General features: G+C 33.5%; 1 protein-coding gene across 1 annotated transcript; it reads left to right on the top strand.

The window, feature by feature from the left end:
* Positions 1-1,137: 1,137 nt before the first annotated feature.
* Positions 1,138-25,892, top strand: LOC130614735 (vam6/Vps39-like protein). Its single transcript, XM_057436177.1, has 5 exons — positions 1,138-1,770; positions 11,392-11,725; positions 22,799-23,115; positions 23,401-23,459; positions 23,643-25,892. Exons 1-5 carry the CDS (start codon positions 1,215-1,217, stop codon positions 24,999-25,001), a joined length of 2,625 nt encoding a protein of 874 aa, XP_057292160.1. The 5' UTR covers positions 1,138-1,214; the 3' UTR covers positions 25,002-25,892.
* The last annotated feature ends 1,959 nt before the right edge of the window (positions 25,893-27,851 follow it).

Here is a 27,851-nt window from a genome sequence, read left to right as displayed (position 1 = left end):
TTCAGCAGCATATTGTGAGATTGTTTATGGTCATAATGCTAATAGATTCCCCATTGAGACAATAACAGACAACAAATCGGTGGTTGAAGCTTTGAAATCTTTTAAGTATTGTAGTGAGAAGAGGTTAAAGATAGATATTGGAGCATTGAAACAACTGATTTTGAACAAGGATGTGGTAAAGATCCATCGGGTTAAAACTGATGAACAACTGGCTGACACATTAACAAAGAATGGCCTGTCATCACATCACTTTACATTTATGTTTTATTGGACATTTTGTTTATATTTTTTATATACAATAGGGCCCAGAATAATGGCCAGGACTGAAGGGTAGTCTACTCCTAAGAAGGTTCTTTTATAAAAGAGAGTGAATTTATATTAACATATTGTGTTTTATATTTTAGGCTTATGAAAATAATATATGTTTAGCGGGTTTTTTATCCGCATCAAGCCACTCTGTGTCTTAATAGTTACCCAACTTTTTACAAAGTTCAAATTACTATTGTATCAAACCAAAACTCATTTTTAAAAAGCTCTGTACAAGTAGACAAATGTTTATTATGCAAAAGGTTGCCCATGCACTATGCCCTGCTATCTTCAGAAGTCTCTTAGCATAATACACCTTACAAAACTGATAACAAAGGCTAGAACCTAGGTTGCGCAAAATGGTTGTTACGTCTTTCAGAAGTCTGGAAAGTCTTAAAATATTCTGGAATTGGCTCGACAGTCTGGAAAATAGCTTGATTATTTTATAAATTATATTAATACGCTTAGTCTGTGTGTTAGTACGGGGCAATATGGATATGCAATAAGAAACTATATCCTAATGGCTCAATGACAAATTAGTTCCTTTGACGTTATGTCACAAAGTCCTATATTTATATTATTGTATTATTTTTTTCATATTTTCACAGTAACAAAAATTCCTTTTCAAACATTTTTGCTGCAATGTAAACAGAGGGAAGCTAAGTGTGCAGTGGACACTATCTTTACATAGTGCCATGCCAAACAAATTTAAAGGATGTGTTAAAGGGAGTAGTTTTAATATGTAGTAGGTCTGCAGTTCAAAGGTCACCACACATTAATTCAATCTACTTACAGAATGTGTAAAACATTTTCTACTATACAACTATATTTACTTTATGATTTATGTATATTTTAGCATTATGTGACACAAAAGAAAGAAAGTTCTTCGCTTTCTGGACATTACAAAAATGCATGATGCATTTGACTGTGTGGCAATATTGGAAAAATTGCCATTAGAGATTGAATGTATAGCAACATCTGGCAATAAACTGCTAGTAGGGACAAACAAAGGCCATCTCCTGGTATATGGTATTCAGGAAGATTTATCAAGTGGAAGATCTGATCAACGATTTGAAGTAGAACTTCAAAGATCAAACAAAGCATTTGGCCGAAAGCCAATTTCACAACTTGTAGTTGAGGAGCAGTATGGTGTCTTAATTAGTTTATGTGATGGTATGATCAGTGTTCATGATTTCGACACATATTCTTGTAAAACCCAGTTTCCTAAAGGCAAAGGTGTCAACTACTTTGCAATTAATACTTCTACATATTCTGGTAAGGATTCCATGAGGTTGTGCACAATTTCAAAAAGGAAAATTCAGACCTATGTATGGATTAAGAATGAATTTCAGGAATTACATGGTGAGTTAGGATTGCCGGAAACACCGCGAACTGTCATATGGGTCGGAACATATCTTTGTGTTGGTACGAAGAAGGAATACATGTTGATCAAAGCAGATAGTGGTATGTATTTATGTGCATTTGTATCTTTGAAACCTAAATTGTACATTTTGAATCACGCATTGTACAAACCTGAATGTTTCTGTTTTTCTCCTTAAAACTATCAAAACAATAATCTTACACACCTTAAATCGGACCATTCCTTCACACGAAAGCGATGGCATGAGCACCAGCTCGTATACATTCGCCAAAAACTGTAAGTGCTTTTTATTGCACTTTTTATTTCTTGTCACTTAAATAATGACGAATGTTACAAATATTATAAATGTTTCTCATGGTAAACATAATACAGGAGAATGTCAATAAAAAGATTGAGAATGTCAAAACAATTATCACAAACAAATATTTTTTATATCATTTTTTTCTCTTCACACACATGCTCACCTTTGTTAAAAATATCTTCTGATAGTCACCTTCCACACTTTCGTTATTGTGCCGATCTGGGAAAATTTTTAAACTTGCAAAATAATTTTTAAAACAACTAAAAAAAGTTCAATCAATTTCCGTCTTGTGTTTTATGTTATTTGTTTTTTAAATTCTAGGGGGAATAAAAAAATACCCACATGGACAATTTTGTGGGATTGTAAATACTAAAAAATGAAATTTGATCTTTCTAATGGGATAAGAGAAGCAACTAATCTGCTAAAAGTTACAAAGATAAACAGATGATTTCTTTAATTGATGTTATATTTGTTGATTTACGAGTTATCAGTTGCATGAAATTTTTTGTCAAGTACTTAGCAACCATAGATATCTTCCTGCCAGTTCTAGTGATGGTGTCACTTTAAAAACACCCAGTCCGGTCTGTGAACGGTTGGTGCTAGGAAGGGCATCCAGCTGTAAAACAATGCCAAAACTCTTTATTAATGGCCGTAAGAATAGTTGATCAGACAAACTGCGTAAACGGGGCTGGAACTTTAAGGAGTGAAGGTGTCGCACACGGTAAGACAGATGTCAGATGTGAGCATCGTCAGACCGTTACCCAGCTATCACATCACAAGGTAGATAACACTAGGTTGAGGATGGCTAGTGTAAATGTTGGTACTCTGAGAGGTAGAGCAGGTGAAGTAGTTGAAATGTTAGAACGTAGATCTGTTGATATGTTTTGTGTTCAGGAAGTTAGGTGGAGAGGAGCTTCAGTGAGATTTGTGGAAGGTAGGAGGGCAAGGTATAAGCTTTTTTGGATTGGTAATAGTGATGGATATGGAGGAGTTGGCATATTCGTTGCGGAGAAGTGGGTAGAAAAAGTAATAGATGTTATGCGTGTTAATAGTCGTATTATAGTGATAAAGTTTTTGATAGGTAATAGGATTGTCACTTTTCTGTCAGTTTATGCTCCACAGTGTGGACTCAGTGAGGAAGATAAAGATAAGTTTTATGATGAGTTAATAGCAGTCACATCAAAGTTTGGAGACACTGAACTTGTCATGGTGGGCGGCGACTTTAATGGTCATGTTGGGAAGTCATCTGAAGGTTATAGAGGCGTGCATGGAGGCTATGGATTTGGGAGCAGAAATAAGGAAGGGGAGAGATTGCTTGAGTTTGGAATGGCAACGGACATGGTGGTTTGCAACACATCATTCAGTAAGAGACAGAGTAGGCTAATAACATATGAGTCAGGTGGTTGCAAGACACAGATAGATTACTTTTTGGTTAGAAAGTCAGACAAGAAAGTGGTGAAGGACGTGAAAGTTATATCGGCGGAAGAGTGTGTTTCCCAGCATAGGTTGCTGGTTTGTGATATTATCTTGAAGAGTGTTAAAGAAGCCAAGGGAAAGTACAGGCCCCGTTGAAAAGTCTGGAAGCTGAAGGAAGAGATTGTAGCAAGACAATTTAGTGCAAAAGTTCAGCAGTTAGCCTACAATAGTCAATGTGATAGTGACAATGTTGAAAGTACTTGGACTACTTTAAAGAATTGTCTTCTAGAAGCTTCTGATGATACCTGTGGGTGGACGAAAGGACCAGCTAGACATAGACAGACCTGGTGGTGGAATAATGAGGTTGACCAGTGTATAAAGGAAAAGAGGAAACTTTGGAAAGAGTGGAAGTCAGGTGGTAGTAAAGATATTTTTTTACAAGCTAAGCGTCGCGCTCGTACAGCATTGTATAAGGCAAAATCAGAAGCAGAGAGAAACAGATTTGCAGATGTGTTAAGAAGGGAAGACCAGCGCAATGAGGTATTCAAGATAGCAAAGCAAATGAAGAAGACTAATCAAGATATTGTAGGTAAGAAGTGTATACGTAATGATGAAGGTGTTTTGGCTAGCACAGAGGAGGAGAAAAGGGTAGCTTGGAAGAATCATTATCAGAGGTTGCTTAACACTGAGTTTGATTGAGACGAGGATAATTTGTCTGATGATGATGTCGTAGAAGGGCCAGCAATGCAGATCAAGACAGAATGGGTAGTGGAGGCTATTAGGAAATTGAAGATTGGCAAAGCTGCAGGAGTATCAGGTATTGTTGCAGAGATGGTAAAAGCATCTGGATATATTGGAGTTGAGCTTATTACAAGTCTTGCTAACCAGATTATAAAGGATGGTGCTATTCCGAGTGAGTGGCAGTCGAGTGTAATAGTGAACTGTTTCAAGGGCAAGGGTGATGCATTAGAAAGGGGTAACTATAGAGGTTTAAAGTTGGTTGATCAAGTAATGAAAGTTATTGAAAGAGTGATTGATAAGTTACTTAGAGAAAGAATTGATATAGATAAGATGCAATTTGGTTTTGTTCCAGGGCGTGGCACTACAGATGCAATATTTTTACTCAGACAGCTTCAGGAAAAGTATTTAGGAAAGAGAAAGAATCTCTATTTTGCCTTTGTAGATTTAGAGAAAGCTTTTGATAGAGTGCCACGTAAAGTTATTTGGTGGGCTATGAGAAAATTAGGTGTGGATGAGTGGCTAGTTACGATGGTTCAGTCTATGTACAGCAATGCTAGAAGTCGTGTCAGGATTAACGATTCACTTAGTGATGAATTTAGTGTAAATGTTGGTGTACATCAGGGTTCTGTACTTAGTCCTTTGTTGTTTATTCTAGTCTTAGAAGCGCTGTCGATGGAGTTCAGAACAGGTTGTCCATGGGAGTTATTGTATGCAGATGATTTGGTTCTCATAGCAGAGTCGATGGAAGAATTAGTTGAAAAGTTTGAGAAGTGGAAGAAAGGACTAGAAGAGAAAGGGCTGAAGGTAAACACAGCAAAGTCTAAAGTCATGATAAGTAGCATTGCAGCCAAGTGTGACCTTGTAGTTGGAAAGTGGCCTTGTGGAGTTTGCAGGAAAGGGGTTGGTAGTAACTCAATTTTTTGTCAGACCTGCAAGCATTGGGTACATAAGAAGTGCAGTAGTATTAGTGGAAGGTTAAGAGCTGACATACAGTTTGTATGCAAGCGTTGCAAAGGTGAGACTATAGAGAATGAAGTATTTCCAGCTTTAATGATGTACAACAGTGGCTCGTTAGAGATAGTTAAGAACTTCTGTTACTTAGGTGATATGTTGGGCAGTGAAGGGGGTGTTGAAAGAAGTGTTACTTGCAGGATAGGTTCTGCTTGGAAAAAGTTTAGAGAGTTACTTCCTTTATTGACTAGCAGAGTCCTGTCAATTGAGGTAAAAGGTAGGTTGTATGAGGCCTGTGTAAGAAGTGTTATGTTGTACGGTAGTGAGACATGGGCAGTGAAGCAGGAAGATCTTGACTGTTTAGAAAGGAATGATATGAGAAGGGTTAGGTGGATGTGTAATGCCAGTCTGAGAGACAGAAAGAGTTCAGATGAGCTAAGAAGCAGGCTAAGTCTCCGTAGAATTAAAGATGTTATCCAGATAAGAAGATTGAATTGGCTGGGGCACTTGGAAAGAATGGAGGAGGATAATTGGGTAAGAAAGTGTAGAGACTTGATAGTTCCTGGGGCAAAGCCCAGAGGCAGACCGAGAAAGACTTGGCAGGAGGTTATAAGGACAGACTTGATAGAGAGGAAGTTGAGTTTAGATCTAACACAGTCTAGATCAGATTGGAAGAGGGTCATTAATATACCCCGTCCAACCCATGCTAGCATGGAAAACGGACGTTAAGCCGAGAATGATGATGATGATGATGATGATTATGATGATGAAGGAGAGTGTGACTGCTGTTATTGTTAATGAGCATTGCTGTACAGCCAGGTGTTTCTGTTTCTTTATAATCACAGGATTCTTGTTATTGATCTTTCTGAACTTTTGATTGATGCTCTGAATTATTTTTAAACTCTTTTTTTTTTGCAAATCGATATGTGGTGCCTTCCACCACACGAATAACATTTTGAATCTTTTTGACAACTTTTAATAAAATGTCCAGTACGTAAACAATTAAAACATTTATTTTTTTGTGGAAGAATAAATTTTCTTGCAGAAACTTCTGTAACAATTTTACATTGATTTAAAGGATGGGCTGCTTTACAATAAGAACATGTGATTTTCGAAGGATCGGCCACAAAGAATGTTGAAGAAGATAATTTTCTCTGAACTCATTTGGAGCATTGTTGTTAGACGACATATCGTATCTAACAATTTATTAAATTCCCATTTTCCTGCAGGCGTCATTTTTGAAATTTTTAATCTGAAGTCGTCTGGGAGTTTACTTATGATAACGGATGTTAAAATTGGGCCATAATGTGCTGGATTGATGTCAGAATTTTGGAGATTTCGGGCATGGATTTCGATCGTGTTGTAAACATTTCTCAACGTTAGGATGTTATAAGAGGATGGCACTGAAAGGAGAGGTAGCAGGGTATCCATATTAGCGGATATTATTATTTGTAGGTCACCAAATCGATCTTTCAAAATTTTCTGATGATAATGTTAAACCTTTTAAAGAGTTAGCTGCGCTTTTGTCCAAAAGTGAATTAAGATAATTAAATTTAGTGACGTCATCTAATTTGGTGTTTTTATGAATGGCACTGTCAAAACTGTCCCAAAATGTCTGAAAATTAAGAGGGTTGCCACTATGACCTTTACGTTGATTTTTTAGTAATGTTAACTCCACCATAATTAATAACAATGTAAGTAAAACCTTGAACTTTGAACGACTAAATAATATTAATTAGTGTTTTGAATGCGAACTTTTAAATAATCCCAAGTCCCTGCACTATATGACAATATTTGTCTTAAGTTCCCCTGGAAACTTCTTTAGAATAATAACTCTGAATTTAATATATTGGTTTCTTCGTATAAAAATGATCGTTACACGATAAACAGAATTTTGAACTGATAACCAACAAACACGTGCGCATACATAATGCATAATGTGCACATGCGCAAAAATACCCATGACGTTATACAACATTAAAAAATACGAAATACAGAAATTTCGTATTAAAGAATATGGAGTATGTATTTTAAAATACGCTTAATTTATAAAAATACGAAATACGGATTTTCGTATTTTTAAAAGTACGCAATTCTATTTTTAAAAATACGAAATTCGTATTTTTTTAAAAATAGAAAATACGAATTTCTAATTTTTCTCTCAATAACGATTTTCTCACTCTCTCTAAAACAGGATTCTGCAATTAAGTTTTTCTTTTGTGTTGAATGTTATTCTATTCTATTTACATCTTTGCAATCACATTGAGCATATTGAAATGATTTGCTTCTGGTAATAGAGAAGTATGGCAGGTATCATCTTTAGGTGTTATTAACATGTATTTTACAACCTAGTACCCAGGACTAAATTGATAAATGCTGTTAAAAATAGTAAAATGTTAAAATTAAGTTTGAACAAGAAGCCCTGGGGGCTCTAAGAATTTCCGCTCGCTACCAAAATATTTGATGACAACCTGCTAATTCGTTGTGTTATCGTGCCAAACATTCGAAGAAGTTTGGTGCTTGAAGACACACAAGTGACATTACATCTTACAACAAACGCAAACAAAACGAAACGTGTCATAATAAACTCACACTTTAAAAGAAATTGCGAACAAAAATTATAGCCTATCATTCATGGTTGAAAGTGGTCTTATGATTGAAACGTTTATGGTCTTAAACGGCATTTAGTTGACAAAAAAACAAAATTTTGATGCCACCATCATGTTCAGCATACTTTTTTTGTTAACTGTGCCAAATTTTGTGGAAAATAAAGTAGTTTTAATTTTTGGACCAATTTTGGCCTAAAATGACATTTAGGTGGCCAAAAATCGAAATTTTGATGTCACCATCATGTTTAGCATGCTTTTTTTGTTAACTGTGCCAAATTTTGTGGAAAATAAAGTAGTTTTAATTTTTGGACCAATTTTGGCCTAAAATGACATTTAAGGTGGCCAAAAATCGAAATTTTGATGTCACCATCATGTTCAGCATAATTTTTTTGTTAACTGTGCCAAATTTTGTGGAAAATAAAGTAGTTTTAATTTTTGGACCAATTTTGGCCTAAAATGACATTTAAAGTGGCCAAAAATAGAACTTTTGATGTCACCATCATGTTCGGCATACTTTCTTTGTTAACTGTGCCAAATATTGTGGAAAATAAAGTAGTTCTATTTTTTGGACCAATTTTGGCCTAAAATGACATTTAAGGTGGCCAAAAATCGAAATTTTGATGTTACCATCATGTTCAGTATACTTTTTTTGTTAACTGTGCCAAATATTGTGGAAAATAAAGTAGTTTTAATTTTTGAACCAATTTTGGCCTAAAATGACATTTAGGTAACAAAAAAACAGAGGAACGTGAAATCCCAGGGTCGATTTTTTCTCAAAAAATGCTCCAAAAGAAAAAACGACGGTTTTAAAGATATTCCTACGCCTTCGGGCGCGGAAATTCAATTATATTTTTCTTTCTATTCTTTTTTTTATATTTGTTACTATCAAACAACAAGTGGCCACAAAAATTGTGAAAAAATTTAAAAAATACAATTACTAAAGCACATGAAACTTTGTCCTCCCCATTACTGTCACTGATTTTATTATACACACTATGATTTGTAAGATAAAAATGGATAATAAAATTATAAAAACATGAGAAAAAATCTTCTGTACATCGTTGTTGCAGACGATCTGTAATAATCATTATTTTCTTTCTTTTTATGTGAGGAAAACTTTACGTATAAATGATCGAAAAATCAAATTATTATAAGTGGCATCTCTTGCTTTCTCGTTATTAATATATTTATTTTTCTATTTTTACTTCGTTAAAACTCTTTAAATTATAATACACGTATTTTTGAATCGCACCAATGGAATCGCATAAATGAATCGCAATTAAAATTAATTAAGTAGAAGTTCAAAAGCATTCAACAAAATCTGCTTGAATTCTATTAAGTCACAAATGCACACTTTTTTATAAGAATGTAAGTTCAAATTACATATAAAGTTAAGCATATCCTAAGAGAATACTTGTATTGAACCTTTCTATTTTCCGTTGCCTGGCACTGTGGATTCGAAAAATTGCACACAGTTTGTAAAAAAATAGTTAAAAAACTTTTAACATATATGGCTAGCATGATTTTAAAACAAAATTATGCTTAGAATCAGGATTATGCTTGGCCAAAAGTTAAGAATATTGCTGTGTACTTTTTTCTAACCAGACATTACATTTTTTATGTCTTTGTATTTTAAATCTACAGCGTATTTTTAGAAATACGCGTATTTTTATACGATTTCCGTATTTTTGGAAAATACAAAATCCGGTTTTAAAGTTAGAAGCGGTCGATTTTCCTAGGGATCATCGCATATGGTAACCTTGTAGCGCATTAAAAAAAAATACGATTTCAGATCAGTTTGTTGATTCATGTGTTTTCTTATGTTTGAATTTCCCTCGTTATGTTAGCATCAACAAGCGGTTTTATTTCTTTTACCACCATAGTTTATAGTTCGTTTTAACTTATTAAGGAAACTTGTAAAGGTCTCTGGTTGTGTTGACCGTGTTGCAAAGCAGGCTGTCTCCATATGGTAAACAGGGACCTTTAAAAGAATAGCAAGAACAAAAAAAGTATTAGAAGACCTGTATAGTATAGTTTGTGTGAACAAACCCATTTTTTTTACTCCATTAGTTGCTATCGCCTAAAGGGAAGGTGGCATGCAGGCCTCGAAATAGCGGTTCGAAATGTCTGATCCAGACGCAAAATTTTCTGCAAAATGAAAATTTTTAATATGTCATTTTGTCCAACACATTTCTGTAGCTACCTTTGTACTTTATGTCTTTAAAATTTAATGTATAATTCAACTGTCTATCTTAATCTTTGTTACGCATTTCTTTCGTTTTGCTTTCATGTGTGATTTAAATAAACAGAACACATGCCGCATAAAAGAAGAAAATCAGTTAAATCAGAATGACACCTGCTAGCTTCGAAAAGTTTTGTTAAATAAAGAGGGTTTTTTTCTTATTTGTGGCACTCTATTGTCTTAAAATTTTCAATCAAAATTTCGAACCGGCTATAGAACGCTGGACGCTTGTGGTCGAAAATAACTAAGATATTAAAAAATTCATCTTATAGTTCTTTGCTTCTTTAAGCATCAATAACCCCAATGATTTGCCTTGTTTTTGCAAAAGCAGCACAAAGTAAGTTCCTTCATGACAGCATTGGAAATTCATGTGCAAGAGCAACAGCAAAAAAGGTGATGTTGTTTTCTGTCTTTTCTTTCCTAAAGGATCTTTTTACTACTCAAAATTATGCACTTGAAAAAAGTCTCTTAAAACAGAAAAGGTCATGTACAAAATATAATATAAAAGAAGCAAACACATTTTCTGCAAATAAATCCATTGTTCTGCCTGTAAGTGCAGTTTTGCAGACTTGCTTCATTCGTTTTCTGTCAGTGTTTACCTCAGCATTAGTTAAGGACAGCATGACTGGATTTCTTTTTGTAAGACTTGGTTACCAACAACAAAGGGGCCAAGCAATTAAGATTCATGTCTATGTGGTTATTGAACTAAGTTATGAGTCAGTGAATTAGCTAGGATGGTCAGGTTGGCTATGAACAAGCTGACTCATGGATCAAGCAGTCCTCAGGGCTACTCAGTAATTCTGCCATGCAAACAAATGTCCAATCCAAACGAAAATCTATAGGCCTTTTTATCTTACGTAAATTTGAGATGAAAATGTCTGACCAAACTTGAAATGTGGTGTAGAACTACTGTTTTAAAATGGTTTAAGCATAAATTTTAAAGAGCATCCCAAATCGCACATTATGTCAGATATGGTGGAGTGTCTAATTTTCACAATCATCTTCTTGGTGGACGAGGAGGGAAAGTACAGATTTATAAAATTTTTGGTTGTTGCCAGGCTGTAATTACAACGTTTTTTCTCAGGGTAAAAAAGGTGTACACTTTTTTTCTTGTTTTAATTTTAAAAAACATGTAACCTAATAGAAAATTTGTGCAAAAGCTGTGTATCTCACACAGGGCACTTTCTTTCCCACGCAAGTTCTTTTTTAAATTTGCATGGGTTCACGTTCTACTTTGAGTAAGTATGATGGTTGTTAACAACAACCTTCTTATAACAGTTAGAAATTTTTTCCCTAAAACGGGTTTAGCATCGCTTGTTTGTTCACACTGATTCATTAAAGAAATTACACAATTTGATAGAAGTAATTTTTGCAATATGACAGTTACAATTACTCTCTGTCTTTCTCAACTATCAAAATTACATTTGCAATATTTTGTTCTCAGGTCACGTGATTAATTTATTCGACACTGGTAAAAAGCAGGAACCATTGATTGTTCCAATGCCATCTGGTGAAATTGCACTGTGCCGCGACGAGGTTACAGTTTTTCTGAGTATAGATACTCATGGTCAGCATCATCAAAAACATGCAGTCACTTGGTCTGATGTGCCTTTAGACTTGCAATTCTCTCAACCATATATTATTGCAGCTTTGTCTAGAAATATTGAGATTTGTTCTCGAGATCCACGCTTGCTTGTCCAAAGAATTGATATCACTGGTACAAGAAATATTGTATGTGGTCCTCATTGTTATGCTGCTTCCATCACACATGTTTGGAGGTATGATTTTTATTTGCATAGAGAAATAAGAATAATCTTGCTGTATTATTTACAAGTAAAAAAGGAATCACACACAGCGCTAAACTAGTTACTAATGTTTTTACACAACATTTAAAAAGAATACATTCAGGTAGTTTTGGTATTAAAACTGCCCTATTTTTCTCACTCTTACGAATAATCCATCCGAATAATCCTCAATAAGTTAGAAAATTTGCAATGTTTATCTATTGCTGAATCTGTCTGCTTGTCAGTCGATGTGTGCAAGCCTCAAAATATCATGGTAACAATTGTTTGCCTAGATTGTTTTTTTGGATTGAAACTATTTACTTAAAGATTTTTTTTTGTATGATTTACATAAATATTAGTCTTAGTAATGATATTGGTACTTATAATGGCTATGCTGAAATTAATGATTGTTACCAGTAACCAATGGTACTTGAATAACAATACCAGTAATGATCGTTAACAGTAACTTCCTTTCCTTGTGGTACTATACACGATTGTTTTGTTTCATGTTTGTAATTCTTTTGTAATTTTAACAGTTTTAAGAAAAATAAATGTGATGCTTTGTAGGAAAACTGACCACTTCGTAATTCGTATTTTTAAAATTACATCATATTTTGTTCTATAATGAGGAAAACAAGAACGTATGGAGTTCAACAATTGCTGTATTTCGTTCTAAAACTTAGAAATCGTAAAATTTTGTTTCGAAATGACCAAAGCATGGCTTAAACCTTGGAGGAAAGAATACGGAAGGAGAAACAACTCTTTTAATTCTATTGAAACACTGCGTGAGGTTCTAGCAGGTGTCTGTATAGAAACTTAATTTGAAATTTTGGCGGTTGTGTGACTAAATTATTTGTGAATAACAATTCGCAACTATGATTGGTTATAAAAACAATTAGATAATTTGATGATGAATTTGATGATAATACCAATACAAGAAGCCACATTGAAATCGGTAAAATTTCTTTTGTTCTTATGTTAACATAATTAGCGAAGAAGCACATGCTCGACACTTTTGTAAACAAAAAGAAAAAGTTTATATCTCGTTTTAAAACGACGTTCTGTTATAAGAAGTTATTTCTTTAGTTAGAATAAACATTAATCCAGCACACATTTTGTCGGCACACGTCCGGCGCATATCTATCTATATTGTTTTTCAAGATCAAAGTGGTATACTCAAGCCTGCAAAAATAGGTTAATATCATGGTTAAACGCTTATTTCCAAACGTATTGTTGAAGTTTTTAACAGCAATGTTTACCGACTTATATTAGGCACACTTTCCATATAAATATCACGTGCCTGCAGCGTGTTACAGTCAGATTTCAATAGAAAAAAGTTAGCCCCTATTAAAGGAGAACATGGAATTTGATCATTTTTTTGCGTAAAAGACTCGGTCGAGAACCTCACGCACTGATTCTTTTGAAATTAAAAACAATAGAAAATTCAATACATTTAAAGCGTACAGAAATGAAGTTGTTTCTCCTTCCGTATTCTTTCCTCCAAGCTTAAACATAGGTATGTGTCTTCTAAAATAACCTGTGAAAAGCATAGAAATAGTTTTATTGTTCTTAAAGGAGGAATACAAAGCTTAAAAATCATACAAAGCTTAAAAATCACTGTTTTTTGTTCTACAATGATTGCACTGCTATATAAAGCTCATCGTATTTTGTTCTTTAATGACGACTACACACTTTTATGCAGCTTGCAAATCGCCTTATTTCATTCAAAATGACAATAAGACCACCATACAAAATTAGTTTGTCTTTCCTGACATCAACAAAACTTATAAACCCTTATATCTCCTTAAACGATTGTTTAATGTACAGGATCCTATACAACATCTTATACAACATTTTGATCAAGCTCTACACAATAGAAACAACAGCCAAATAAATTTCTGAAAAAACTTTAGTGCATAAGAGATCATTGCTATGATATGTCATCAAAATTCTAATGACGGATCTGTTTTATTGTTTTTCTGCCTAAGTGGATTTTTTCACGGGCCTTATCGACTAGTCTTATATATGAATGTGTGTGTGCGCACGGTTAGGCCAAGGAACAGGTTTCCCTTTTTAATGTCCTATTGTCACTTCTTCATAAGCGTGGACACGGGAAAAATATCAAGGGGGTTAATTTGCAATCTGTCTTGCCTCATTATTAGAGGCGATAGCGGTTAAAAACGTTAAAATTACCCCCGTGCTCAAAACACAATTTTATTTACCAAAATATAAAATTAGGGCACTATTTTATACACGGAACACACAGTTTATGAATATATCAACATGTATATATACTATATAAATCTATATGTCTGTATAGTGAAATAGCTATATATATACAGCCGTATGCATTATAGCCACAACCACCGGTTATATATTTACACATTTTAGAGATTCTGAAATGAAGTGGCTGGCATTAAATAACGACGGAGCGCTTAGTTGCATAGGAACCAAATGAAGGTTGCTGGTCTGGTGTTCAAAGGCTTATTTTAGGTGTTTTTCAGCATTTTTGCATTCAATGCTTTAAAAGAAACTTTTATTAAACATTTTAAGAAGTTATTCATTCTAGTTTACATCATAAAAAAAGGTTTGTTTAAAGTTTTTATGCTTAAAACAGTACTTTTAGGTAGCTAGCTATATGAGGTGGTTTTTTTGCTTAGACAACCATAGCTACTTTCTCCTTGTGTGTGCTTTATAAAATTTTAATGTGTCTATATTACCTAGCTAAAGTCTTCAATGTATATTGTACCTAGCTACTTGCTATTATAACTAAATTCTTGGATCCGGGTTTATATGCTTGAAATTTTCTGATTATTTTCAACAAAAATGACCAACATTCTTAATTCGACATCAAAATTTAACATGCAAGTTTTTAAGTTTACACACTAAGTACAACTGCCTTTATTAGTGGCCAAACTTTTAATATTTTATGAAGAACTGACCACGCAAATCAACTGCAGTGAAAATGTTTTACTACAGTTAAATATGACGGTCAAACATATATAAAATTTAATTCCAATCTTATATAATTTTTGCTGATAAATCCAAATATCATTTTCCTCAGAAGATCTTTTCACATTTGTGGATCCGAGAATATGACTATTAGTTTAGCCAGGATTTTTAGTAGTCTTTGTCAGGAGTTGTCTCCTGATGGATTTGCTTTGAGCTTTAAACTTTGAAAGCATGAATCATGAAAGATAATTAGCTAGCCACAAAATCTGAAGTGTTACAGACATTTTAAGGACAATTGAATACATTTTATTGATTTGAGTTGACAGTTTAACTCCTCTCAAACTCGTTAAACTTTTTAGATATTTTGGATTAAAATTTTTGGAGGCCACTACGCAATATGCTGAAATAATTGGATTTTGTATATTTTTATTCTGTGTCGTCAACTGTTGATTTTTTAAATTTTGTGTTTCGGGAGAGCGAAAGTTTCTGACAGTAAAATACAGAGGTTAATTACTTTTCTGGATAGAAATTTAAGGTGTTCCAAACTGGTTTTTTACATCTTGTGTAAGATTTCGTAGGCAAAGACAATATGAAATATGCTAAAAGACTGATTTGGGCTTACTCCTCAGAAACTGCTCTTGCTTTACGTTTTGTGTAAACCTTTGAAAGGAAGGACTGTACACAAAATTAGCAAATAATATTTGTTGATTTAAAATTTACTTCTTGCTAACCACTCCTTTTTCATCTTTCAATAAAAATGTTTGGTAAAAGACAGTATGGATAATAACGAAATATTAAAATTTTGCCAATTTTTTACTCTGTGGTTAACCCGTTGATTTTTACATTTTGTGTAGACTTTTATGAGAGAGGGTTGTATACGAATTATAATTTTTGGTAGAGGGTGGTATAAAATATAATGTTTTGCACTTCTTTATTTAATGGCGTGAACCATTGATTTTTTACATTTTGTGTAAATTTTTGTGGGAGAGGACTGAATATAATATACTAGTCGTTAGCCCGTGGTAAAAACCACGGGTTCGCCCGTCGCAGCTAAGCTACCATTTTGCGTGACAGACAGACGGACGGGCGGACGGACGGACGGACGTATACGGGCATTATAATATAGATTACTAGTCGATAAGGCCCGTGGAAAAATCCACTGAGAGGCAGGATAAAAATTTTGATGACTTCACAATCTATCCATTAAAAATTTAGAATTTTGTTTTCACGTTGCATCTATTGTGCAGAGATTAAAACGCTGATCAAGAAAGTGTATATGATCATGTGCTGTTGATATGAACGTTTAATGAGATATTCAACCTCTTTCCAAATAAACAATTTCAAGCGAAAGTTTAAATTTAAATTTAAACATTTTTACATGTATTTACAAATGCCATAATATTTAATTAAGATATCATGTATCCGATAAAAAAATAAAATAATATACAATAAAAAAAAAAGTTTCCCAAACCTGGGTCCACGATACGTTACGGAATGGACGGGTTAATGACGTAATCAAAAAACCTTTAAACCCCAATATCTCTGCAACCGTTTGCCAAAGATACATGATCCTATACATTTTCTTGACCAGCGTTTCAAGATCTACGCATTGGACGCAACGTGTTAACAATTTTAGAAGAGAAAAAATTGGTGTATTGACGGGTCCTGACAAACGTCATCGAAATGCAAGTTACGGTTCTCTTTTTTCAATGTACTGCCTAAGTGGATGTTTCCACGGGCCTAATCGGCTAGTTGCGAAATAAACAAACACACAATCCCTCAAGCTAGTGTTTCAATCTAAAAACACGCTACGTAGTATACTGTCACATCCTAAAGACAAAATTTGTCTAGAGAGTCAATGTAATATTGTCTACGAAATCCCGTGTAAGGATTATGATGCTGTTTATGTCGGTGAAACAAAACGAATGTTTAAACAACGTGTGCAAGAGCACAAAAGAGCCGTACGCACTGCAGATACAGACAAAAATGAGATTGCGGACCATAGCTGGAATGATCATGTTATTGACTGGGACAATAAAAAGATCATAGACCGAGAGTCTGATTAGACAGCAAGAAAGTAAAAGAAACCATAAAAATAGACAGATGTACTCATATTAATAGTGTTTCCTATCAACTTCCAGAAATATGGTTACCCGCACTTCGGAAAGCGAACATTTAGGAGAAAGTGCAAAAAATGGTTCGGGACAAACGTAACAAAAAGCGAACTTTTAGAAAAAGAAACGTAACATAAAGCGAACTTTTAGAAAAAGGAAAGATGTTAATCAATCTATTGCTTCCATCTGGGTCCGTGAAAAAGTTAATTAATTGCTGTGATCTGATTGGTTAATTATCTCTTTAAATAATAAATAGCCAAAGATGATTACGATCATTGCCCGTCGTTGACAGCTGTAGCTGTCGAAACGTAGCCTAGAATAAACTCGCTTGTTCATGACATGATAATATTTATATTATTCTAAAACAAGCACTCCATTGCAGAAGTAGAAAAAAAATCGAACATTGGAAGATTCGAATCACCAAAGGGGAAGTGTTAACGAAAAGAATACATTAAGAACTAAAATTTTCGGAGGGAAATGTTCGGCGGAAAAACTTTCGGACACAATTTTTTATTTCAGCGGAAATATTTTGGGACAAGAATTATAAAGTCAAAAAATTTATGGATAAGTCTTTTGAACGAATTTTAACCAAATTTAAAAAGTAATGATTACAGGAAATGACACAAAAAAAGGCTAGAAGCATTTAAGGTGTACATATATTCAATCAAGATCTATAAAAGGGTCTTCAGGATCCAACTTTATAGAGCCTCAGCCCTATGTGAAAATAACGAAAATAATAAGTTCAAAAACTGCAGTTTTTATTGATTTTCTGATTATCCTGTATATAATTTCTATGCACTGGTCCTTTTTTAAAAAAAATAGAAAAACCAAAATTTTCGGGCAAAAAAATTTCATTCAAAACAAGATGACAGAAGTAAAGAAAGTAGTAACAAAGACAATAGCAAAACTGTTATGAAAACAACGGAACAACAAGGTGACATAAATAATATTTAAATTTGTATTTGATTCATTTGGATCTTAATGGTAGTAAGTGTTTTGAGTTTTTTCTCACGTTTTGTTCTTAGATTCATTACCCGTGATCACAACCCATATCGAAGCAATTGGAGAAGTCGGAGAAGTTGTCGTTGGTGTTAGTGCACAGGAAGTGGAGTCTGTTAGTAGAAAAAGGAGTTCGTCTTACACAAGATAAAGTGAAAATGACAGATATTCCATTGGGAAGTACGCTTCAGAAAATAGAGTTGCCATGGCAATTAGGAAATTTGAAAGTAAGCGTTATTGGTTGTCCTCTGGAATAACAGATGCTATCAAACTTGGTTTTGAAAATCTCCCATCTTTGGACCCATTTAATGAATTGGATCCAATGATGAATGAAGTTGATAATGATGCCGAATCGAATGTGTTACGTATGAATGCTATTGCTTGTTTATTGATAGAGATGTTGGGTTCAAAGAATGAAAGTGAAAAAATAACGAGAAAGAAGAAGAGGAATCGGAATGGGTGGCTCCACATTCTGAATTATAAGGAGAGAAGTGCTTTTGACATGGTTGACGATGAGGATTGATTTTAGATTACATTTTTTTCATATTCTTATAACTCATATTAAGTTGATACGTTGTATTTATGACTTTACTAATCTTAAAAGATGTTTTAACTAGCATGGGCTAGTTGACCAGTTTCTATTTTCTTGTTAATATAATTTAGGAAAATTGATTCTTCCGAAAATCTTGAACATTATTGATCCGTGAAAGTTTATGTTCGCGAAAATTTTAAATAAGGCTCATTTGCGTCGTGTATGTTCGCGAAATGCAAAAATTTCGCGACTTTTTAAGTTTCTAACTCATAAGTCTAAAAGGGATTGTATTTAAAGCTTAATCGCGTAAAAAGCACCCGATTCTAATCTACTCTATTTGAGGACTAAAACTGTATCTCTCTTTTGCCTTTAATTAATGTCTACGATCGTGTTTAAAAAGGTTTTTGCAATAAATGCCTAATTTCCAAGATCATACGTACAGGCAAAGATTTACGGCCTTTTACAACTGATTTAGGACTTCGGATCTTAGGTTATTTGGTTTGACCCGACACCTAAAACTGTGATAATTCTTGCTGAATACAGTATGAGCTATTTTCTCGATTTCCTGATCCTTCACAGGCCGTCACGTTAATTGTTCCGTAATGCGGACATCGTAAAAACTACGGCTAGCGCATTTTAAACGCTCCTCGTCCACCCTAAACATCTGCCAAAGTAGAACTCTCGCAGTCTTTTGACAGTGAACTATTCGGCAGCGATGCTGTTTTGCCATTTCGAAAAATGCCCCAAATAACTGCTATTTTTAAAAATATTATGCACACGATTATAGTCATCGAAAAGTTGCTTTTCGTGCTATCCATTGTGCTTTTTACCTTTATACTGTAATAATTTTTGAACAACTCATTTTTAAGCAAGAAAGCAGACACCTGGAGAGCTCAGAATGTCCAGAACATTAGTGTTTTAGTTTTGTTCTATATTCATAAATGCTTGTACTTTTAATCCAAAACGTAGAAGTGTATTGAGCAAGAATTGTTTTTAGGATATCGAGATTTAAACGTTTAAACAAATTACGTTTTAATAAAAAGAACATAGAAAAAACGTTTGTTGTTTTATATTGTCCCTTTTCTTCTTTTTCCTGTCAAAAATTTATATTTTTATTAAAAAAAACTTTTATGAATTATAAGCTTTCCAATGGTATAAAAATAAAGAAAGTGTCAAAAACAATGATTTGGGTGTTTTATGTATCCTTAATACATTTTAGGCTCTGGTGTGACAATTTTTTTGCATCTTAGAAAAAATTGCTACAGCATTACGCTGTTGAGAAAGTTTAATTAAGCCTTCGAACTACTGCTTCAATAATATGCCATATATGTGGCGTATTTATGCCTTATTTTCAGCGTAAATTTCAAAAGAGTATCCCAAATCACAGAACATGTCACAAGTAATCATCTGATTCAAATTAGTTCTCTTGAAATATGTGTTTAGCAAAGTTGTTTTATTTTTAATATTCAATCTGACCATAGTGGTCAGATTGAATATTAAAAATTACACATATTACACATTAAAACTTGTGTGAACATAAATTTTAGTCGTTTGTATAACAAATACACTTTTATTTTTAAAAACCTTAAAATAATCTTATATATTGTTATTAGCCATTTTCATAGCAAGTATGTGTTTGATGATGACGCAGTTATATACTGTGCTGATTTAAAGACAATTAATTTTGATATATATCACAACCAAATCTCGGTATAGGTTACGGCAAATAGCAAAGCATGGTTTTTCCTTTGTTACGTGGTGTCATTCGTTAAGAGTGAGCCAATGACATAAATTTTTAGGATTTACGTACAGGGCACTTTGGTTTCACTCATAAGCCCAAGAAATACACACATAAAATTTGGTACTTATTACAAAAATACCACTGGGTTTGTTTACAAAAGAGAACAGCCTCGATGTTGTTTGATGTTGTTCTTACAGGTAGCTTAGCTACCCTATAGTTAGATTTAGGATTAAACTTGCATTTATTACTTAATACTCATTAAAATAGGTCAAATTTGAGTATTAAACTATTTCGCTATAACTACAATCCTGGCCAATATATAATGGAATTCCTTCTTGTTGGACTGAAGAAACCTGCCCCCTCCCCCCCTTAAACAGTGTTGACTTTGGCTGTTCCTTAAATGCTCAAATTTTAACACAAATCAACATTGTGTATAGGGGTAGGGGGGGGGAAGGACAGCTAAATTCCAATAGTTTTGGCCAGTATTGTAGCTAGACTAAGTATGAAAGGACAAGACTGAGCTTTTTAGCTGGGTTAAAAGTCAAAACTTAAAGAGGAAAATTACATCACATTTTTTAAGATCATACTACACATATTTGAGAACACCTGCAGGAAAATTCATTGTTCATCAAGTTACAACATATGGCTAATATGGAAGATTTCTTCATGTGGATTACTTTTACATTAACAAAAATTAAAAATTTGAAGATAGCTAAACTTTTGTGATTTTGTCATTCATTAGTTTTCAAATTTCTTACTGGAAATTTTTAAGGTTTAAAACCCATGTCCCACAGTAACTTTTTCATCCTTATCCTAATGTTAATACAAATCTATGCAACAGCTTTTACAGTAAAATTAAAACACATAAAGAAAAAAAGGTTGTTATTAAAATATTATAAATTAATTTCAAACCGATTAGTCCCTGCAGCCATTTTGGTGTCAGCGGTATGAAAAACTATGCTAAAACTATACTAAGTAAAAGTCCTATTACTTCAGTAAAAAGTGAAATAATGACTTGAAACTTAGTATTACATGTTTTTAGACCAGTTTGATGAAAGAACCCAAAAAAATTTTTTACTACTATCATAGTTTCCGAGTTCTTGAATTTAGCCATTTTTGGAGACGCCGATAAACTGTTTTTGACAGCATATCAATTTTGACAAGCCATGTGTACAGAAAACATTCAAAGTGATTCTCAGAATTCAAAATAATTCAAACAGATAAAATGTTGTACAGATTTAGGACCAAATACCTTATCCAGCTCAGAGAAAGTGGGAATGTGCTTCTAAAGCACAGTGCCAAATACATAATCTAAATTTTATGCCGTATAAATACAAAGTGGTTAGAAAGTTATTTTTTGTCCACCTGTATCTGCAACACGTTTACTTGCACTAATTGCTCAGCCAGGTGCCACTCACAATTAATTTTTGAATATCCACAGGAACTTTTTATGCAAAATGAAAAATGCTAAACAACTGTATTTGCTTTGCAGAAGTAACAATAGGCTTTATCTTCATCATAAGTTCTGTGAATGTTGGTTTATGAAAAATATATGCTATAAGCGCTCCACTGGATTTGTAACACATTATACTAAGTGTCGTCCGTGTGAAACAGTTTACGCTTACTAAGTCTTAACCTGGAGACTTTAGGTCTTCCTGCTTAAAGCGAATATTACTTCTGGCTATACTTTCACAAATTTTGTTATTTTATAAAATAAACCTGAATATCTACCAAATTATTTATGAAATATAGGTTTCTGTTTGTCGTGACATATTTAACCAACATGCAATGCCTTGCATACCGAACTAGCTATATACTCAAGTCTTGACTATTCACTGTTACGGGAGGTCTAAATTGCTAGCAGGTAGCTATCTTTATTTACAGAATGCCTTGAAAATTCTTTTGTGTAGCTAGGTACATAAAAATAATATGTTTAGCTCTTGTACTTTATCACTTAATTATTTAATAACAAATGTGTCCCTGGAGTGCTGGCATGGTACTAGCTAGCTAGCTTAAAATCACAAAATAAATATCTAGATGTGACCATCCCTCATCATCAGACATCAGAAAGGCGTTTCTGTTCTTTACTTCTCATTACGGGGTACCTCAAATTCTTGTAAATCCAATGAAAAAAATTACTTAAGACTTCCTCTTCTTTCCCTTGCACCACTCATGGCATTTCTTAGCATGTCTTCAGTTCGAAGCCACGATTCCTTAGCTTCCAACTGCGTCTCGTTCACAAGTTTCAGCGCTAGCCAATATGATGGACAACGTCGAGGAACCCTGGGTAATTTTGAAAAAATGTGGTTCTGCCTTATGATTTTCAGATTTTTGCTGCTGATATCAGCATATTTTAGCCCTTGAGTGCCACACCCCCGTATATATAGGAGTTAATTATCTTTAAGTCAACTCATCTAACTATTGGTACAACCTGGATTCACTGTTCTACATTATTGTAGGAAGTATAAAATGTGCTGTATGATTAATGACACATCGTGATTCTAACAGTCTGACTATTATTTTCTTGACAAAACAATAAACAATATATTTTCAAGAAAGGGTTTACACTGTGCCGTTATCAGAATTGGTTGAGTGACAACAAACAAATATTTCTGCATCCAGTCTAAGAACTCATGGTTAAATTTACTTTGGGCTCGTGTACTTTTTTTAAAAATTTTTAGGCAAAGGTCCCTACATAGGTCCCTACATAATTTCATTTTTTATTATAGGCTTGTCCCTGTTCTGATTTCAACACAAGTAGAACAGCTTATTAAGGACAAAGAATTCAAACTGGCACTTACTCTGACCAGCAGTATTGATAACGAAGGTGTAAAAAAGAAAAAAATGCAACAGATTAAGACACTGTATGCATTTGAGTTGTTCTACATGAAACGTTTTGAAGAGGCTTTGAAAATGTTCAAAGAGGTCGATGCAGAACCTACTTATGTCATTGGGTTGTATCCTGATTTACTTCCTGAGGAATATCGAAAACAACTTGACTACCCATCGGCACCTCCTAAGCTGTCTCAGGGTGATCTGGAAAAAGGTGATTTACATATTATGGGATTTATATTATTTAAAATCACAATTTAAAATAAAGTACAATAACATCTGACATCAGTAGAGAGAGTTACGAAGTATTCTGATATCATATAGACATCTTAATTATTGATAAAAATTGAATCTTTTTAAATTGCACGAATTTGCTGCATATATTATTTCTTGTATAATGTTTTGTATAATGTATAAAGTTAACAAAAACGTTTTTTCCAAGAGTTATTTTAAAATTTACAGCCATTTGCAGTTAACACTTAATTTGATTTAATTTAAGGTTTTGTATCACTCACGGAATATTTGACCAGGATACGAAATAAAAGTTTGTCTAACCAGGTTAGTGAGTGAAAAAAAATTTTTTTTATATTTTTGATTTCCCGGTGTTTTTAATATTTTACCAAATCACTGGCTGTTTTAGAGCAATAAATTTCCAGGCCTGGTTTTAACAATCCCCTAATGTTTTCTTTTTAAAAAACATACTCCAACAACGTGAATGTATAAACAGTGATTACCTTTTAGGCAAGTGCAGAAATACCAGGAACAACCGAGTCACGTAAAATGTTGTTACAAATAATTGACACTTCATTACTAAAGTGCTACCTAAAAACAAATGAAAATATGATTGCGCCACTGTTACGATTAAAGGATAACAATTGTCATGTAGAAGAATGCGAGAGGGTACTTGTCAAAGAAAAAAAAGTCAATGAACTAGTTTTACTTTACCAAAGTAAAGGCATTCACAAGAAAGCGTTAGATCTGCTATTGCGTCAGGCCGATTTACCATCAAGTCCACTGAAGGGTCCTAAAAAAACTATAGAGTATTTACAAAAATTAGGAGCAGAATATATTGGATTGATATTCGATTATTCCAAATGGGTTTTGAAAAAAACACCAGAAGAAGGTTTAAAAATATTCACGAACGACATTCCTGAGGTTGAAGGACTGCCAAGACAGAAAGTTCTTGTACATTTAGAAAACAATGCAGCTCAGTTAGTGATAAAATATCTGGAACATATTATATTTGATTGGAAAGAGAACAGGGTAGAATTTCATAATAAATTGATTACTTGCTATAAAGAGAAGATAATGCCTTTATTGAAAGACTATCTGGTGTCATTATTTGACAGTGATATCAGAAAGAAAGCTGGAAAGGAATCTGGCGAGCTAGGGGACCTTCGATCTAGACTGCTATTCTTTTTAGAGACATCAACAAGTTACCAACCAATGAAATTACTCCGTTTTTTTCCTCAAGATGTATTATTTGAAGAGAGGGCTTTGCTTTTGGGACGAGCTGGACGGCATGAAGAAGCTTTAGCAATCTATATCTATGTGTTGAAGGATGCAAAGATGGCTGAACAGTATTGTAGACGTCAGCATGAGATGAATTTGGATGAAAATAGGAACGTTTACCTCAGCTTGGTAAAAATGTATTTAAAGCCTAATCATTTGCCATCATTGGGATTATCACAATCTGTATTTTCTAAATGTTCAATGAAAGCAAATGTTGGTGCCGCTCTTACTGTGTTGAATACTCATTATCAAAAAATTGATGTTTCTCAGGCATTAGATTTGTTGCCGGCTGCAACAGAAGTAAATGATATTACAGTTTTCTTGTTGAATGTTCTAAAGGACAAAATGCAAGAAAGAAGAAACTGTCTTTTGTTGAAGAGCCTTTTGTATGCGGAGCATTTACAAATGCATGAGCAAAGGGTGTTTTATCAAAGTAAGAAATGTACTATCACTGAAGAGAGAGCGTGTTGTGTATGTCACAAAAGAATTGGTACAAGCGCATTTGCTATGTATCCAAATGATGTTATTGTTCATTACTACTGTTGTAAAGACCGACGTGTTTGCCCTCCTGAGAGTTTTTATTTTTAGTTTTTCGACTTTATATTTTTTGCTTAATAATGTCAAGTTATCTTGAGAACACATAAAAATCAGAAACAACATCAACCCTGAATTAAAATAAGTACTTCTTATAAGAAGCATGCTCTTTGGACTCAACCCAAGCAATGTAATCTAACTGAGAAAATGTAGAGCCTGACCTGTGTTTGATACTACGTGTTTACTTTTTTAAATTTTTCAATGAATCTTTATCAAATTAGCATTTGACTTGAGCCTCGCGTTCCTTGAAATATGTTTTATAACAACGTTTTTTTTATTATTTTCTCAAGGATATCTTTCTACCAATAGAAAAATAATCAGATATTCCTATATTGTTAATCGCTGTATGTTTTCTTTCTTTAATTTACTAAATCCACTGACCCATCCCCACACCTCTCCCGCCCACACCCTATTAGTTTACTTCAACAATTTTCTTGTAATGTTTTTTACGATAGTTGAATATACGTTGTTTTTACAAGGTATTTCATTGTTTTGTTCATTTAATAAGTACACGTCGCTGTAATTGCTTAGGTGAGATATTTTTATTTTCCATGTTGCTTGTGTTTGCCATTCGGCTAATTTTTGTCTTATAAAAATTTGATTGCACAGATAGTTTAAATTATTTCTGGTATGAAGTAAACAGATAAAAGATTGTCTTTTGTGATAATAATTCTTCAGTGTAATGTCTATTTTGTAGTACCATACAATAAGTAAGTTATTTTAAGCTGTAACCATGTTGCCACAAAAGAATTGTTTATTAATAGATTACGTGCTTGTTATAGGCACTGACTATATTTTTATTTTTATTTTGTTGTTGCTGTTTTTTGTAGCGTTTGTTTCATTCTTGTTAAATATACTTTATTATAAAAATATGTTTTATGAGGATATTAGTTTTTTGTGTCCAACCCCAATATCCTAAGCAGCACTCAGGATACAGTACACCCTTCAAACTTAAATATTTTTTAAGCTAATCTTTCTGAAAAATCCTAACTTTTTTGTAGTGATGTTAGTTTTTAAATTCCCAAATCTAACTAAAATTGATCTTTCACACGTGATTTAAAATGCAGAATTCTGTAAAATAATTTAAAATGACAATGTTTAAAATAGTTACACCTGTCAATGTATCACCCCTTTTGTTCCTTTATGAAATAACGAACCATCCTTTAGATGTTACATACAAAGCATGTTTGGGAAAATAAACCTTTCCGGGAAATAATCAAAAAAAAAGTTTTTACTTACACCCATCACAATCTAAGAACACTGAATGAGACTTGAAATCGAAGTAGTTGAAAGAAAAGTCACTTGTTCGAATACAATGGGTATTTTAAAAAATATGCTTATATTTTCTTATGACAGTGTGAGAATGAAATATGCTGGAAATTGCTTATATTTTCTTATAAAAGTGTGAGGATAAAATATGCTGGAAATATGCTGATATAAAACTGTGATGATGAGATATGCTAGAAATCTCTATAAAAAAAGCCGTCGTCCCTATGTGTGTTCAAAAGAGTGACCGATATTCCTTTGATCTTTTCGCGAATTTTTAGAAACCAGGGAGTTTTTAATGAAAAACCTCATTATTCATTAAAATAAATTATTTTATTTCTTTAATTTAATTACCTTAATTTATTTAATGGTGAATGCATTATTATATTAATACGCCATTTTGAATATGAAACCCCAGAATCTTAATCGCGAACTCCTCTCACAAGCCACTAAAAACAAATGCGACATAGTTGTACCGACTTTGTTTTGACTGCTCGCGCGTAGTAAACCAATCATGATGCTCGTTTTTTTTTAAAAAAACAATCCAAGATTTCGCAGCATGAACATGCCCGACAAAGAGACATAATGACGACGGACACGAGGGATTTTGAAAGTAGTCGTGGTCAGTGTTATGTTTGTAGGTCTAAAAGCTTTTTATTTTGTTTTTTTTTTAATGTTTTCAGATGTTAAGATAAATATATTGTCACATTTTGTAGCCATGTACAAATCTTAAACGCACCGATTTTAGGATTTTAGCTACGAATGAAGATTATGAGGGAGCATTGTAAAGCCAGCTGGCTAGTAAAGCAGTGACGGATTTAGGGTATGTCAAGCTAGTCGGGTGGACGTACTTAATTTTTCGTCAAAGGCCTAGTTGCAATTTCAAAAACGCCTATACACAAAAATAATACCGGATGGCTTGCTTAAAATGCGCCGTGTTGAATTTCTATGCAATATCTACACATAATACACACATGCATATATTATATAGTTAAGCACATATTCATCAATGATATGGAGTATCCTGCGACTTACTTAGCATGTTGTTTCATTAGGGGGCACAAAATTCAGTTATTTGCTTTAATTCACCGTCAAAATGTAGCAAACCCCCCTAATTAAATCTCGACATACTTGAACGTACTTTCACTTTGTGTTGCATTAGGGGGTGAAAAATATAAATGGCGGCATCAGCACAGGAAGATTATTTAGCTGGTGAAGAACTTGATGACTTGTTTCAGTTACTTGATGGTGATTTTCTTGACGATGATGCAGTTTTTAATGCAGATGTGAACGCTGTAGTTACTAAAGTAATGGATAACGAAAAAAATAAAGCTGTTTATCGTTGTCAACATTGCGAAATAATTTGTAAATCACAACCTTATTTACCTGGTCTTACTAGACATTGTAACGTTAAACATACATCAGTAACTATCATAACAAATTCTTGTGACTCTAGTATTTCTAAACCACAGCTGTCAAAGGAAGAACAATGTTTGAAGAAATTTCACTCCTTAACTTTAAAATTATTTGTAAATAAATGTGCTAATTCATGCTTTAAAGATTTGTGTTTTCCTGAAA

This window comes from Hydractinia symbiolongicarpus, chromosome 11 (genome assembly GCF_029227915.1).
Source record: "Hydractinia symbiolongicarpus strain clone_291-10 chromosome 11, HSymV2.1, whole genome shotgun sequence".
Lineage (NCBI taxonomy): Eukaryota > Metazoa > Cnidaria > Hydrozoa > Anthoathecata > Hydractiniidae > Hydractinia > Hydractinia symbiolongicarpus.
The sequence above is the reverse complement of the archived record's forward strand: the minus strand, read 5'-3'. Positions and strand labels throughout refer to the sequence as shown.